At 42.4% G+C, this 17,364-nt stretch overlaps 1 protein-coding gene across 1 annotated transcript; it reads right to left on the bottom strand.

The window, feature by feature from the left end:
- Positions 1-938: 938 nt before the first annotated feature.
- On the bottom strand, positions 939-17,008 carry LOC134535660 (synaptotagmin-5). Its single transcript, XM_063374852.1, has 10 exons — positions 16,495-17,008; positions 14,647-14,916; positions 10,714-10,860; positions 9,938-10,160; positions 8,539-8,778; positions 7,883-8,073; positions 7,344-7,463; positions 5,579-5,699; positions 4,685-4,833; positions 939-3,440 (listed from the first exon to the last, which is right to left on the bottom strand). The coding sequence occupies exons 2-10, from the start codon at positions 14,773-14,775 to the stop codon at positions 3,282-3,284; spliced, it is 1,479 nt and encodes a 492-aa protein (XP_063230922.1). The 5' UTR covers positions 14,776-14,916; positions 16,495-17,008; the 3' UTR covers positions 939-3,281.
- Positions 17,009-17,364: the final 356 nt, after the last annotated feature.

Here is a 17,364-nt window from a genome sequence, read left to right as displayed (position 1 = left end):
TGTAGCTCTTGTGTGAAGCAGTGGAAAAAAGTATTTGTCAAGCCTGCATATCCCTTCCAGCAAATAGGAACAGTCGCGCCTCTCCACCCGGGCTGCGTCTGCAATGCCCTCTACTGCTTCACGTATCAACTAAAACACTATAACATTGTTTAATTACATGACACCCTTCTTGCGTACACACACACTTCACAGTCTCAGTTTAACTTGCTGTGTGTTTAATGTGTGCTGAAATGCAAACAAAGCACTGACAGAGGGAAGAATGTGATTTCAACCTTCCAAACAATCCATGGGAACTTGCATATTGTACATAAATGATGCCAACAGTTGATTTCGGGTCTTGCTAACCTTCTGTAAAAATTTTTTACAAAGATTGTATATTTCTGTATAAGGCTTGAAAAAATATAAGTTATATTACAGACTTATGCCTCACTCCATTATTTAGCCAACACACTTAAGCAAAATAAAGAGAATTAAAGTAGTACGGTCTTCAAGCATTAAAAACTGCCAAAACCAAATCTGCTAAAAGATTGAAAATTAAAATAAAATATTAAATATCTTAAGGAACCGAAGTATGTAACTGTTATATTTCATGCATTATTATGAATTAAACGATAGTGTGATAAGCATTAGGTACTGTTGATACTTAAATTAATAAATGATGCGCACAGCACCTATTCACTTTGGCTGGAATTCTGTACCAAAGAAACTATTTCATAAACACGATATATTACTGTTTTGTGACATTTGAGAGCATGTAATTTGATTGAATTCAAATATTAACAAAAGCCTGGTTCACACGATGGAAGGTTTCATAAAGGCTACGCTAAAAAAAAGTGCAAGCCAAGCCTCCATGGCCATAGATATTGACGTTTCTGTGGAAGAAAGAAAACTATTAAACGTAGAATTGTGACTGGTGTGGGCTTAACTTGTGTGAATGGTTTTGTTATTTTAGTTAATTTATTTTTGCATTGTATAGCTGTATTCGAATCCTATGCTAGGGATCCATTAAAGCCCTATCACATTACCTATCAAATCTTTTCTCCAACATATTTGAAAATAGTGTTGTAGAGGAATTAATGGTCGGGTAATGGCTTCCAATTTTATCCATCATATATTTGGACAGTTAACCTCAAATATGGGTTTAAAATATTTATAATATCAAAGTTTATTTTTGATCTGTGTTATCAGAAATATATCAATTTAATCCTGGCCTGATCATTTAACTTGTGCGTTGAAAATTTTATGAACCAACATGAATAAATTTAAATCATATTACCTAATCGTTTCACAATGAAATAGAAAGATAATTTCAATTATACACAATGTTTTCGCATACGGCATTTGTATTACTACCTATTATTTTAGTTATTTAACATTTATAATTGGCCATTTGCTTTTTGCAGTTTCAAAGAATTGTTGAGATGGAAACCTAATTCATTTCCCTTTTTCGCTAGGCACTTATTTGAATGGCAGATTGCATTCCAACATCTAACATATTTTATGAAATGCTTCAAATGAAAAATATTTGACCGTAACACAAGCCATCCAACTTATTAAAAAAAAAAATGGCTTCGCTAGTAAAGTTTTGGTGACGTTCTAACACTTCACCTATGCCACAAAATATTGGAAAGTGTTGGAAGCAAAACTTTAACAGTGTAACAGGGCCTTTAGCATAAATGCGAAGAAATTTTATCAATTAGCAGCTCAGGCTGAACTGTTTCGAGGATAACATGGTAGACAAAAATATTCTGGTGTGATATGGGTGGGTACCTACCTAGTGGCTTTACAAAATTTCAGCATATGCCTTTATGCATAGAAGTACCTACGTACCACTTATAACAGAATATCTTCTTCATGTTACTTGAAACTTACGAATGGGAGAAAGTTTTCGATAATGGCTTATTCAGTTTGTGTTCAATGAATCCACGAATGATCGAAACGTCCTGGAAATGTTTTTTAATCGTAATTTTCTGAAATTTTTTTAACATTGTCATTTGGGTAGCAATTACTTCATGAACTACCAGAGAACAACTTCTATCGAGTGAACATGTGGTCTGTAAGGCTACGATATGTTGAAAACTTAGTCATAAAGTCTGAATTCAAAACAAGGCCATACAGAGTGCATTCAATTGTGTGCTTAACTCCAATCCAGCAAAGACGTTTGAAGTCACTTCTGGTTTTAAGTGTGTGCATTTAAGAATTAACATTTTAACAATCATTATCTAAAACTAACAACAAGACTTTCATAATAAAACTATAAATAAGATCATTAGTGCCTCAATGTTATATATGTACATAACCATTCAATAGTAATGAAATAAACAGGATACGATAGACAAACCGACTTCTGTGCATTATATTGTGCCCTCTACTTCGCAGTGGCTGATACGATGTGGCAACACTGCCTAAGCTATCATGTCCAGCTCTCTGTGTTTCAGGGAAGCCTACAACTCACGTAGTTTCGGTTCCCTACCACGTTCGTGCAACTTCGGATTTCTCTCAAAAATTGAAATTAAAAAAATCGAAGGGTTTGGTTAGGTTAGGTCAGTCACAACATGCTTGTTTTCATTGGAAACTTCTGATTTAGCGGCTGAAGTGGCGTTAATACCACACAAAACTTCGGAAATCTTCGGAAATTCTTGCAGGGAACCGAAACTACGTGGCTTCCCCTGTGTTTCATAGCTGTTGAATCAATGTGCTGTGTTGAAATGTTAGTTTTTACTTGCAAAATTCATCTAGGAGTATTTGGTAGGGGAAACATCTGAGCACTGTAGCAGACACCCATAACTCTGTGCCATCACGCAACATCGCTGCAGTAAATAACATCTTTACAAATGGGATACAGGAGGCAAGTACCCTCCAAAAGGTCAAAAAAAATTGTTTTAAAATCAGATGACTCATAGACAACTTAACACATATACCACTTTCGTATTCTATGTAGAAATATTTAGGTTTAGTTAACAAAATTAAACTAAGGTAAGACAGAATTCTGAATTAATCAATTAATTAACCGTGATAATGCAGAACACAAAAGTTCATGCAGTAATAGTAAGAAAATTATTACTAAAAAAAAAGTTTGTATATTTGTCAAGAAATGCTTGCAATACCAGCAAATTATACGACTGTAGAGAGTTTAAAAAATAATAATAAACTTGAAGACCGAGGTAATGGACAGGTAAGTGCTGATGTCTGGACCAAAGGAGGAGGGGAAAGTGTGTATGCTCCAGGCAGTGACAGCATAGTGCCGCGGGCAGACAGCTGACCGGGAAGAGGCGAGGGGCCTACCGCAGTGTGTGCCACATAGCTACTGCCTTGCGAGGACAGTGTGTCATGTCGTTCCAGTGGTCGCTCTCCGCTCCCGACTCCTGTGGCCCAATGACGCAGCAGCCCAGCAGGGGGTTGTTGCCGATCAGGTCGTTCCCCTGGTCCATTATGCACACCTGCATCACACACACCTCTGTTACTGGCACTCACACAATAACAAACTATGCATTTACCTGAGGCAATACAGTGAGGGCCTAGGCACCTTTGTCCTCCTATGCATAATAGAAATTAATGTAATGTGAAATAAATAATTTGATATTTGACTGATATAGTAAAATAATTTATTTTTAGTTTGAAGTTTTGAAATGTTTTTTATGAAGGCATATCAGCTTGAAAGATATTTTAGTTTTCCATTAAAACGAGCATTTCTTTTGAACTCGTGGCTGAGTGATGTCACGGCAAGTGGACGGCGCGACGGCAGGGCCGTGAGGTGAGCGCGAGCGAGTGTTTTTTGGAGAATATATACTTTTTGGGTTAGAAGTTATATTTAGTGCGAAGAAAGCCAAAGGCCTTCATAAATTGCATGTTAGTAACATAAATATAGCGACCCTGTTTCAATAACTAAGTCAATAAATAACTAAGCCACTACTACATTCTAATTTAGCTAAACATCTTTATTTTTTGCCTCGGAAAGTCAACCATAAAAAAATACCAAGTATGTTGTTGTGGTGTGAAATTTGTATGCTGCTGCAATATAAATCAATTGCAAAATTGTTCTTGAATTCTTAATCTGATCAATTTCCCAATAGGCGAATATGATGCAAGACTCAGCCTATCCTCACTTAATCAAGTCATGTTCTCTGGCTTCTGTGATATGGTCTTCACAACATCAAATGCTCTGATTGTTAACATTGTTTAACATTGAAATTGGCAGAGGAAAAGTTTCAAGTATAAATCTTTGTGTGTTTGTATAAAATGGCATCATTACTACTAAACCAAACACAGATTGAAATGTACACACTGCAAAAGAAACACAGAAATACACCAAATCTCAAATTAATATTAAGTTCTAATTAGTCATTCATATTTTTTAACAATTAAGGTCTTGACAAGACTTCCTTATCAATTATACAATTCCTACATACTTTTAAATTATCATTAGCTGCAGGCCACCAAAAAGTACTCAACGGTGCAACTGGTCGTCGGGATCACGTGGCAACTTGTGCATGCCGATACGTCATGCTTCTGTTGACTATTGAGCATTGGCATTATTACTATGAAGATAAATATCCCAGTCAATTTATTGAATAGTGTTGCAAGCTAATAATTTTATTCTATTTTATCTCCCACATTGCAACGACAGTTTAGGCATTAGGATTGTACATAACTGCCATAGTCATGGTGAGGTAGAGGTGCTTACCTCTATGGCAGAGGTGGCGATATGCGAGGATGTCACGTTAAAGGTGAGTGCCTCGTTCCATACTGGATTGCAGCTGCTCTTTCTCGTAGCTGTCTTCTTCTTCTTGACGCGCTTGCTACCGCTTAGCAGGTACACCTTCACGAAGGGATCTGTGACAACATAGAGTGGCTTCACTGCCCGCTCATGAACCTGTACATATGCCAACCATGGCATACACTGACACATTGCCGGTGCAATGGTCGGGGTGCTTCTTTTTCCTTCCTAATCGTACAATTGCTGGTACGGGGCATATGATGTTCAAGTGTTCAATCACTCGTATCCTTCTAGGGCGATCAAGATTATTTATCCGACGGAGTCAAACTGGTTTGTCCGCGAGTGGGAAATACAGTGAATTTTGCAGTGCGCCTGTGGGTTTTCTCAGAGATCTCTTGTTTATTCTGTCAGAGTTTCATTGGCATTGCATCATGTTTCATCGTCTCTAATGATCTCGATGTCGACGAGATATCCATTTCCATATATTCCTTGCCAGCCTCACTCCTTAACTACGGATCCCAGTTAAAGTGTACAGTTCTGTTGGTGCTGCTCTTCCCTTTTTCTCAGCACCTTACATACCATAACCTTCTCCAAGCCATGGTGAAGCAAACTAACACCAAACACGATCTCGTGGTAACAGCATGTCTGTCAGGTGCTAAACAGTTACTATCACTAGGAGGGGCGGTTGACTATTCGCATTATTGTGTCATACATTCATCTACTTATACAAGGCCAAGAATCCTAAATTAGACTGGAATTATTGTAAGAAAATCGTTTATTTATTGACTAAGCCATTATAATAATAGCCTGATTGAAAACACAGTGAAATCTCTGAGGTAAGGTCAGAGAGGGCAGAGGTACCTATGCTGTCCTTGTCCTGCGGCAGGAAGAGGTTGCGAGCTTTCAGCAGCACCACGGTGAGCCTCTCTGCGGATGGCAGGTAGCTTAGCGACAACAGCACCTCCTGGGTCTCCTCCCGTGGCTGCACACAGTACCATCATCACCACACTTCATATCACAGAGTCGGGCCAGAGTGGTTTTCAACTCCAGCGTGATCCTGGCGGCCCATCAGCTCTGTCAATGACCATGTGACTCTAAACTCTCATTATAGATATGCACCAGGGAATTCAATGGTAGAAGGAAACAATTTCAAAGACATGTACTTAGCATTGCTTTGACTTTAAAGAATTTTTTACTTAATATTCTAAAACACTCAGGCTACCAGAACCAGTTAATGCACACACAGCTTAATCCAAATAGCACAACATCGTGTTATGTGTGTGGCACTGAGTTTGTGACTCCAGCCATCTTGATTGCGTGCTCCTTGGCCCTTAACTAAAGCCCGGGACCCAGCTATGGTCGCAGATAGAGGTCACCCCTTCCAGACTGGTGTTTGAGGGTTTTTAAATGAATGAAAGACGATCATCGTAACATATAAATTGTGTCAGTCTTTTTCAGCATGTAACTAAACAGACTGGCCACTAGAGTCATGCAATCAATGAGCATGGAAGTGGCTTCTCAGAGTTCTTGCTTTCAGGCCACGGCCAAGGCCACATGTGGGCGCAAGGCACTCCGCCTTCCTAAGCTTTGTTTTATCACCACTCATTCACATCAGTAGTTTTAGTGCATTGTTTGTTTTCCCGAAAATGGAAGCAGGGACCTAGTGTCAGTGTTTGTATGTATAGCCAGTCGTGTCTGTGTTTTGTAGTGGCGCTTTGCAGTGCCATCGGCTATGATAAAAGACCTACCAGTTAGACACCGAACTGTGAGCAATGCCTTACAACCTAGTAGTTTTCATATCATGGTAATTACTGTACGAGAGTAACGATGCTGGTTGCTGTGGGTGCATGACAAGGGGCCAGCAACACATGGACAAACTAGTAGTGTGGGTGATATCCTCGGTCAGACACATGGGGCCGGACAGTCCACTCTCACCATAGAGAGTGAGGCTGCTATTCTATAAGTCTGGTGCCGGGAAAACAACAATCCCATCCTCAGCAAAGCGACCAAGCATCGTCCACCATGTCCGCCACATCTCCACACCTCTGTCGAAGACAGGCCCGCATCAACCTCTACATGCAGAAGTGACAACACAGGCGCGATGTACGTCGGGAGGTCCGACTCAAGTCCCTTGATAATTTACAGTCGCATTGTCTATTGAAGGAATATAAATTCAGAAATAGAAGTTTGGAAATTATTTTTTTTTGCTAGTTTGAGAGACTCAAAATATTGTTAGTTACATGCAAGGAATTGTATTTTTGCCTAAAAACATCATATTCAGTGCGAATTTCCAAAACATTTTTGAATAATTCTATTGATTATGTTTAAACAACTATGGGCCATGACTGTGAATAACACATCTGACATTATCCAGGTGAGATCCTTAGGAAACACTTTAAACTCTTTTGATTAAACACCAACACTGCAGAGCACACTCGCATTAAATGACTCACATATAGTTGATTCATCATAGGAGTTATAGGGATGTATCAATCTCACATCCATGTCGATAGAGTTCAGAATTGTGCGAATCCACTCCAGGGTGATGGGAAGTGGAACTGTGTCTCACACATGGAGGCTTGACGAACATGTGCGATAGTTGGTACTACGAGGCCGTTTCACTAACCTTCTTGTTCTTGGTGATCTCGCCCCAGATCTCGACCGAGGACGACACTTCCAGCTCGTCCATGTTGACGCACACCTCGCCGACGATGTCGTTGCGCGAGAACCGGTCGTAGTCGAACACCTGCGGACAGAGTGTGATGCCACAACTAGGGAACCACACAAACAAGTAAAGACGGTATCGGCTGACTTCGGCAAAGGACCATCTTAGTTTCGTCTCGAATGATTCTAAAAACTATGAAGAAAAACAAAGATCAGAATGGATTGGAGTTGTACCATAACAGATTTTTATCGTCAACCTACCTCTCTAGATTTAAAAATCAAACTTTTAAAAGTATGAACACTTACGTAGTCTAGGGCATACTTAAATTTAATTTTTATTTTCAAAATTGATGTAATTAAGATGTGTATAGCTTAAGAACTAATGCACCCAACTGAAATAATTCTCAGGAAAATTGTCATGGTACTGGAAGAATGAGTGACCTAGTGACTGGTTGAATGGATGAAGGTGACTGAGTGAACGGGTGACTTAGTGGACAGCACCTGAAGCACGAGCGACTTGTCCTGTAGGTCCTGGTGTGACACGGGGAACTTGAAGTGCTCGTCGAAGTGCGGGTTGGCGTCGTTGCGGTGGATGGCTGTCTGCCTCTTGCGACTGTCGACGGGCGGCGACAGGCTGAGCCGCACGTAAGGGTCGCTGAAGCCACCCTGCTCGCCGCCGGCCAGGTCGCGGGCTGTGGGCAGCGCTCACGTCGCACACACGTGCAAACTATGCCATTCAGGAGAACACTGCTTCTCTCGAGGTCCTTCATCCATCACTTTTCAAACCAGGGTGGCAAGGCGTGCCATTTGGGAAGAAATAACATCAATGTTTTATATACATACTGTCTAACAAAAGGTTTAAAAATATTCAGTATTATTTATATGTTACTTTTTGTAGTTAGAAGTTTTCTGAAAGCTGAATTTATTATAGATACTTAATTGGAATAATTGAAATGCGATTGATGCTATATTTTGAACTTATACTAAAAATTGTCTAAATTGATATTCGTTATATTTAAAAATCAAAAATCTAATGAAGATAACGTTTTGGTTATTTATGTTGTGCCACTTTTGATATTGTGGCCTATTTATGTTATGGAACTGGCATGAAAAGTAACTCAATCAAAGATCTCACTACAAAAGCAAGACAAGCACACCTTCGATCAGGTTGACGTGCAGGTCGGACTTGTCGAAGTCATAGTAGAGTGCCAGGTGCAGGCGGCCCATGCTGGGGCCGGACCGCTGGCTGCCCAGGAACAGCGGGCTCTGCTTGCGCTGGTACAGGTCCGGCTGCAGTGTCCCGAGGGGGGAGGCCGGTGGCGCGGTGGTGTCGCCCGGGGCTACCCGGCTGGCCAGTGAAGGCAGCAGCAGCGGCGACAGGTTCCGTCCCGCAGCACCTGTGGAACCATGCTCAGTCCTTGCACACAATGCAACGTGTCAACAATATTTCAGCAACACTGCACTGTTACAGGTCTGGCTGCAATGTGCTGAGTGTGGGGTTAGGTATGCGGTGGTACAGACAACGTGCTGCTGATGAGTTTAGAAGCATAATTTTTATCCCAGTTTGAGAGAGGGGCTTTTAGATGAGTGCAAATCATTATTACACCATCCAATATTAACGAGATTTTTTATATAAGTTAGTTATTTTCAATATATTAAAAAAAATTATAGCCTATTAGTAGAGACCTGCAATATTCGCGGTTTCGATGGCCTTCAGGATAGACTGCACATACCCCTGTACACTCGGGCAAATAACGCAAGTTCATTGGTTGTTGACTTGTAAGTCGTCTCAGCTGGTTTGTCTGTGATTCGATCCTTCTTTGCTTGAGGGTTTATAATTGGTTGAGATTCGCCAAGATGAACAGTAAGCCAATAGCAAAATTATCTAAGAGGTATATGTGTTTGAATTCTAGCCTATCACCGAATGAATCCGCGAATTGTGCAGGTCTCTACCTATTAGCTTTTATACAGTTATGATTTGTTTCGCTATTTGTTTGCTAACCAGATGACTTCAACTTCAGAACAGACACCTACTTCATAAACATTCCATATTCTAATACCTCCATGAGAGAAACATACATATATAGTCATGGGGTGGCCACGTCAATATGATTACATGGTAACTGTGTGAAGCCGTTTTATCTTCAGTTAATTGTTGCGCCACATTGGTTAGATGTCCTGAGATTCTAATTTATACTTACGAACCATCATCTGATATTATCAAGTATCATATTCGATAAAAATATGGCGATGGCTAGGTTAAAAAGTGAATTTAACTACACCACAGATTGCCATGACCTGAAAATTCTTAACCTAATGATTATAGTTTTCAAACACAATCAAATGGCAGGTAGTAAAATTTTGTTATTTAATTTAATTTTTAACTGCTGTTTTTTTTACTAAGACTTTATGAAACCCTACAAATATAGCTGAAGGGACTGATATGACAATGAGGAGATTTGCGCTCACCGAGAGGAATAGTGGGAGAAAAAGGTAAGCTGGAAGCTAACCTGGTCTCCACCAGCTAGGTCAGTGGCTGATATGAAGTGCACTCACCGCGAGGAGAAGTGGGAGGGACAGGTGAGCTGCAGGCTGACCCGGGCTCCACCAGAGAGGTCAGTGATGGAGACGATGCCCTCAGGTCCCCCGAGGAGCCGTAGCGGGCGTCTAGAGATGCGGCACGGCAGTAGGTGCCTGGTGACGGTGACCGACACTCCGACGCTACATGGCGGCCGTCTGGGCCCGTGGTGCGGATCTGCGGGGACGACCCGCGGTGACTCTGCAAACCATTGCTCTCACCCATCACTCCCCACATATCCAAATTCGAGGACTTCAACTCTAGGCCAGTGACTTCGGGTGACTACTCGGACCAGCACACACCAAATAAAAATCATATATAAGCTCCGAGCTGGTACCGAGACCACTAATTTGTAAGAGATCTAATAGTCTGCAGTCTTCACATGCACAACCAGAAGAAACACACCTTTGCCTTTCTAAATTGCGAGGACTAATTTTATTCGGTGGCAGAGTAGACTGCAATTATTTAAACAAAAGTTTCATTACATGCTGCAAGTTACATGCTTGGAGCCATGGATTAGAATTTGTAATAGGCTATTCAACAGTAGATTAACAGGATCTCTGCCGATTGCCCAGTTAAAAAGTGTCGTGTATTGGAGAACTACACTACAGTTGTGTAACTGATGGAACATCAGACTCTCTAAGCTGCGAGCATCGCAACAGCACCAGAAATAAGTCACACGAACATCCAGTTACCTCGACTACAGTAGGTACGAGAGTGGCAAAAGGTGTCGGAAGAGAGAATAGAGTGCTACCTGCTTGGAGAGGGTGCTGTCTAAGCTTCCTTGGGACGACGTGGATGGCGTCTTGGTAAGCTGCGGCGGGAAGGAGCGCGGCTGATGGCTCAGCGCAGGCGAGTCTACGGGCTGCACCGCCAGCTGCTCGCGCGCCACCTCGAACTCCTGCAAGCACGTCCTCCTCAGCCACAACTTCAGCACTGCCACAACACATGCTGCATGATGTGTCACCTCGAACTACTGCAAGCACGTCCTCCTCAGACACAATTTCAACACTGCCACAACACATGCTGAATGAGGTGCCACCTCGAACTCCTGCAAGCACCTCCTTAGCCACGACTTCAACCGCTGTTGCCTGATGTATCGTGCCATCCCACGTTGCATCGGCAGCGTGTAGGGTTCGCCCCGTCCGCCATCACATGACTCAAGCGCCTGGCGCAAGCGCTGCATTTTTCGTTACATACGGCCTCCCGTTCTTGTCACGCCAAACAGGCACCGCGCCGTGCATACGGCCTGCGCGAGCACGCTGCTCAGCCGCTCTGGCCTTTTCTCTTCCTCGCCACCATCAGAACCTTGTCCTGCCACAATGTCGGCATGATTTCCCTCTCCTCCCCCTGGGCCAGAGACTCGCCTGCTATTTTGTCACCAGCCCCCATCTTGTTTTCTTACTGACATGACTCAGCGACCACTACCACTGCCGTGGACCGGGTGCGACACCTGTCAGACTGTTTACGAACTAAATTAAGGCCTCTGGTGTTTCTGGTTTCTGCCACCTGGAAGCACCACCTTTCGGCACCTCCTCCAACTCTACTCCATCCAACCCCCTCCCCTCCTTCTCGAGGTAACTACTGTAGGCCTCATTGTGCCGCTCTCTGTCGGCCGAAGTTGAAACTATTAAGCCCGACCTCTTCCTGGTTCTGGGACCGTCTTTAACCATGCGAGCCACCACCCCCCCTCCAGGGAGTCTCGGTGTAAACTTGAAGTCGTTCAATTATAATAGTTAAGGGTTTATAAGTTACACGTTTAATTTTCACAATTTAATGTGATCGACATGTGGACACAAACTGAGCGCACTTTATACTGTTAAGTGCCACTTGCGCCATTAGGGACATACAATGAGACGTGAGCATCATCCGAATACCAGCCTAATGGATCCCTCAGCTAAGGGATCCGCTAAAAGTGCATCGTAGTGGACGCGACCATCTTTGCGTTGCCTCCGGATTCTCGCATGGGATGCCGATGCATGCCTAAATACATCCACTATCCTGGGATTTCCATGGATGCGGCACTCGCATCCGCTAATGCGACACTTGCATACATTAGCTTCGGAATCGCGTTTTATATTTTTTGTATATAATATTGCTTCAGATTTTTGGCATAAGATTTGTTTAAAACGTTATAACCGAAAGTGATAATTCAAATAAAGACAAATAAAAATGTTAATGAAATGACAGAAATGTAAACTTAAATTTTTAGGGCAATTTAATGCCCATTATAAGTATTTTCAATATTTTGAGATTCATAACAAATTTTTTAATTTTATCGCTAACATTTATAACATCCACGATACATTCAGTTGGTCATTGATATTTCTTTTAGTTGAATATTCGTAGATATCACAACTCTAAAAAGTTACATGTACATTTTTACAAGTGATGCTAACAGTAAAAGTATTCGGATTCTATCCATCCTTTGGAAATGCGTCCTTTACATCGTGGTTGTATTTGCAAGGGGATACAGCCACAAAGAGTTTCTTTAAACACAGAAGTTTTTAATGGTTATTGATACAGCAACCCTGCGCTACTGCTTGTACCATGGACCATGCGGGCTGGGTTTTGTAATGTGGAAGGCCATCACAACTACTGTGTGTATGTGCAGGAACCATGCATTGACACTAACCCAGGAAGCCCATGTCCAAGTGGTTGGGAGTTGTGGAACTAGAGCTTTAGTAAGAGCTTTACAGGGAGCTTTTGGGTTGTGTTTGCATCACTTGCGGTACAAATAATGAACTCTGGTTTTGAAACCGCCTGTGGAGTTGTGGCATTTGACCTTCCCCCCCCCCCCCCCCCTGGTTGTGACGTTAAAGCCAGCTGGCATCGATCCAGATGGAGTTGGGGTGTTGCCATATATAGACTTGCTTGTGATTTGTTACTCACGGCCCTATACTGTCAAATAACTTATGAATTGCACATCGCATGATATTAACGGATGTCTTCAATGACATCACAGTTAAAATACTAACTAGAGACTCAATTACAATTGGCGAAAATATTAACAATCTCGCTTGGAAATTCATTACCTGCATTGAAAATCGCTCAGTAGATTGAGGATGCCAAGTTACTTTATTGCTCACATTGTTTCAGCAACTGAACTTGGGGATAAGCTACTTTACTCGTTACTTACTTAAATTCTCTGCTTTTAACGGTCGTGGTAGAGAAGATACGCCCATAGAAGTAGCTTGTACGGGTTTGTTGTTATTGCCTGTCAGGAGTTGGTAAAAATGTGAACACTCAAGAAAAATATGTAGCTAAGTATAAAATTATAAATAAACGTCTAGTTTGCAAGATGGTAAAATATGGTAAGTACAAAACATTATTTAAAGAGTTGATAGTGACAAAAACTAAAAAAAAAAAACCTTTCATAGAATTTTTTGTCATAATTAAGCAAGCAAAAATTAATTTCCCTATTTGACCATTTGCCTGTCATGTGGATGCAAAAATACATCTGTTCCCAGATCTTGAAAACGACAAACCATAGTATGTACGTTTACATTGTAGCAAGTGTTTTGCTTAAATAAGTGACTTTTTCAAATAACTTACTAAGTAGTATGCATTTTTTTTGTACAGTATGAATAGTCAAATATACCCGATTAAAAAGTTTGCCGCATAAGTCGTGCAAATAATCCCCCCCCCCCCCACCAAAAAGTATAGTATGTTTAATTTGAATTTGAATTTTTATCTATAGTGGGGTCATTCATGATTGCGTAGAAAAAACTGTAGTCATGATTATTGGTCCATCGACTGTTTCGGCTTGTCATTGAATTATGGGGCATCATACATAGGCACACACATACATATATATACATACACATATTCCTTAAGCAACCAATATACCACCTTTAAATATGCACAATGAGATTTATTTAGTTTTACCCGCGTGTTTTTATTCTGTATTTACTAAATGATTTATTAGTATATGAGCCATTATAAATACTAGTAGTTTATTATTTTATTTGACAATTTTACTTCTTCAATTCATAGCCAGCACTGCAAAGTTACATAGTATTTGACATAACACATAACTGATCATGCTACCCGAAGTTATTAGTGATTGTCTTCTTTAAATATTTGTCCTGTGAAATGATTGTGTTGGATTAAGATTTTATATGAATGATGCATTCAACTGTAACAATATTAACAGCACTCAGCCACTATGTAACTCTGTCGCATGTGCCTAGGCCGTCACATATTCATGTCTTCATGAGGATGAGGCTAATGATTTGAATCGTTTAACCTCCTCAGACACGCACACCTATGCAGCTATAAACTGAGTAATGAACAATGTAATATTTATACAATGGACACCATAATATCTGATATAATTTATAATGAGATTTTTGCGGAATCGAAGTGCAAAGTTTTTTTTTATTGTTAACCAGCAAATGTGTAATTATTGGAATTTTTTGCATTGCTGGAAGAATGGGTCAAGATCCTGGAGAGGGGAGAAAGGTTGAAGAGGGGAGAGAGAGGAAAGAAAAGGGTGTGTGGGAAGGTAGGGCAAAATGGGGAGTGAGAGGAGAGAGTCGAGAGTGGGGAAAGCCCCTGAGGAAGAAATGCTATTGGACCAGGCGAACCTAGGTGCATTGGCCCTTGTGGTGGCGAGGTGGGGGTCGACAGGAGAAGTGAGGAGACATCCGAGAGAGGGGAAAGAAGAGGTAAAAGGCAGACTCACCTCGACGAGGGACGACGCGGAGCCCCTGAGGAAGGAGCGCTCCCGCGCCATGCGGGCCCAGGTGCCCAGGCCCTTGTGCGCGATCCAGCAGCCCGCTGGGCCTAGCCCACCACCACTCGGCCCGCTCATGTCCACCCCACCACGCCAGTCCTGCTGCCGACAACACTCCGGCCCCCGGGACCCCCTGTCACGAGCTACTCACGCGTGGGGCTGCTGGGCGCCATCTCGCCTCTGAGCCACGTGCACCGCGGAGAACTGTACCCGCGACACCTGCCAGGTACCACAAACCTACATGTTGTCCGAATAAACACCAGTGGGATGTGTGGTGGATGTTGCCAATGAGGCGTTGTGTTTCACCCCACTCCCCACCACCTTTGAACTCCGACGCTGCTTATCTTAGGTTGTCCTTCTGTTCCACACCCAGGGCTCGATGGACCTATGAGTACACTGTTACAGCTCCTGCACGGAGCTCACTACGTGATAATCAGTTACAGGTCGTGGGTTGAGCGTTGGTTCACCAGGATTCATCGCAAACTGATCGATTTTCCCAAATCCTTGTAATGTGATGCTTCAACCTCTAGTCAGTGCTAGTCGCGCATACTTTAAACACCTATTTTACAGAATTGTATGGGAACTTCACAACACTACAGAAGCTGACTTTACTTGTCCCGAAAGTTTTTTACCCCTTTCAATTGACACTATTACAATATTTGGTTATACTATGCCATGCAGTTTCTGATATTGGTGGTGGTTTAATTGTAAATCTGTCCTCTAAGAAACAGCTGTTAATAATAAATTTATACGTATATCTAACTGTGGTTTGTTAAACCTTGATTTTTTTTTAGAGAGAATGCTTTTTTAAAGTAGGCTAGCCATTGGTCTTGTACATGGATCAAATGTCTGTAATTGATGTAAAAAAAATATCTCCACATTAGTTACAGAAATAAGTTTATGTTAAGTGCAATCATGTTATTTAGTTACAGAACAGATTTTCTATGAAATGCATTGTTATGGTCTCTGAGTGATAGTTTTATGCCTTGAGTTTTGATTATAGTATGTTTGAAACATCCCATTCACGCTATTATTTAATCTTATCAATACTTTTACGATCATTTCAATTGTTTTTATGATTTACAATTATTTTGTAATTTTCGGAAGTGTTGTATCTAATCTTTATCTTCCTTTACAGCCTGGCCACGTGCAAAATTTGAATAGCTGTCAAGAAGGACATGTTAAATGTTGTTCAAGCTTTCTGACAAATAGTGAGGATACAGTATCATGTATATTAGGTATACAGTATTGTGGAGAATGACAAATAGTAAGAGTACAGTCCAGAAAATAAAAGCTGATATTCAGATAATAGGCCTCTGGATGACAGTGTATTGTAAGAAAACATTGCTTCAAGGATGACTAAAACACTTCTTAGTTGCTGCGGAATCATAGCATGACACCTTAATTTCAAACAATAAAGCAAAATCAAGCAATGTGTGGTGTAGCTAGACGGCGGGCTGGGGGGGGGGGGAAGAGAAAGGTTTACAAAAACATGGATTCGAGTGTAATTGGGGCGATAGTGCTCGATGTTCAGACAGCACAATATACCAAAATTGTAATGTTCTTGCGAGGCAGATGTTTGTGGCAATTATATATATAACACAGGGTTGTTGTCAAATTGCCAATGAATGTTATTAACGCATGCCTGGGTTTCAACAGTGAACATAACTGTCTTAAATTATTCATAAGTAGATGGTAACAACAGATTTAGAGTACAATGCTTGCCATAGAATGACGAGAAAACTACGAAAGACACTAAGGTAGGGAGAGTTTGGTCGGACTGGTTTGGTGACTTACGTCTCAAACAATTGAATAATGAACAACATCCTGGAAGACGCACACACTCATGTTCCTCCTTCAGATGCTGAAGTGTCGATTGTCGCTAATGTGTGCTGCGCCAGTCAAAGTTGCAGTTATGTTTTGACGTCGGTCCCCGATAGGCGGAAGGAGACGTGACCTCCAAGGTGATAACAAACGCCTAGCCAAGAGGGAATAAACAACGCCACATGTATTTAGAGCAGTAGTACGCAGGGCCACCTGTAGATATAACTGAAGAACCTCCCACTGAGGGCGACAGTGTGTGCCCGGAGCACTAGCGCGGTGTGGTGGCTGCACTGGGGCGTCGCTATCGACCCGCCCGCGCGACCCCGCCTCGCGAGGCTGCAGGTGATGTCGGCGGCCACGGCCCAGCTGCGCGCAGCGGCGGGAGGAAGAGCGTGCTCCCGAACCACCTGTATCCGTCTACTAACTCGGCCGACTGCGCCCACCTGTGGGGCGGTCACGGGCGACCCACGTCGCGCGCGGCGCTGCACTGGCGCTCGCAACAGGTTGGGGCGCTGCCTGCCACCCCCTTTTCCCGCACACTACCCCCCCTTGCCATTCCTCAATCAGGCCCCGGGGCCCGGGCAAATCAATTGCGACGCCGCGTCGGGATAGGCGGGCGCGCGCCAATCAGAGCGCGGAAGGGGGCGCGACTGTCAGCCAGCAGGTCCTGTTCCTTGCGCGAGTGCATCTTCCCGCCGGATGAACTGTTCCGTTGCGTGCGCGCGCCGCACAGGGTGCCTATAGCAGGCCACGAACCCTGTCAGCCAGCAGGTCCTGTTCCTTGCACGAGTGCTTCGTCTCGCATAGTGAATAAAACCAGAGACGTTAGAGATGATGCACCTC

The sequence above is a fragment of the Bacillus rossius genome, chromosome 10 (assembly GCF_032445375.1).
Source record: "Bacillus rossius redtenbacheri isolate Brsri chromosome 10, Brsri_v3, whole genome shotgun sequence".
Taxonomy (NCBI): Eukaryota; Metazoa; Arthropoda; class Insecta; order Phasmatodea; family Bacillidae; genus Bacillus; species Bacillus rossius.
This window is presented reverse-complemented; position numbering and strand designations above follow the sequence as displayed.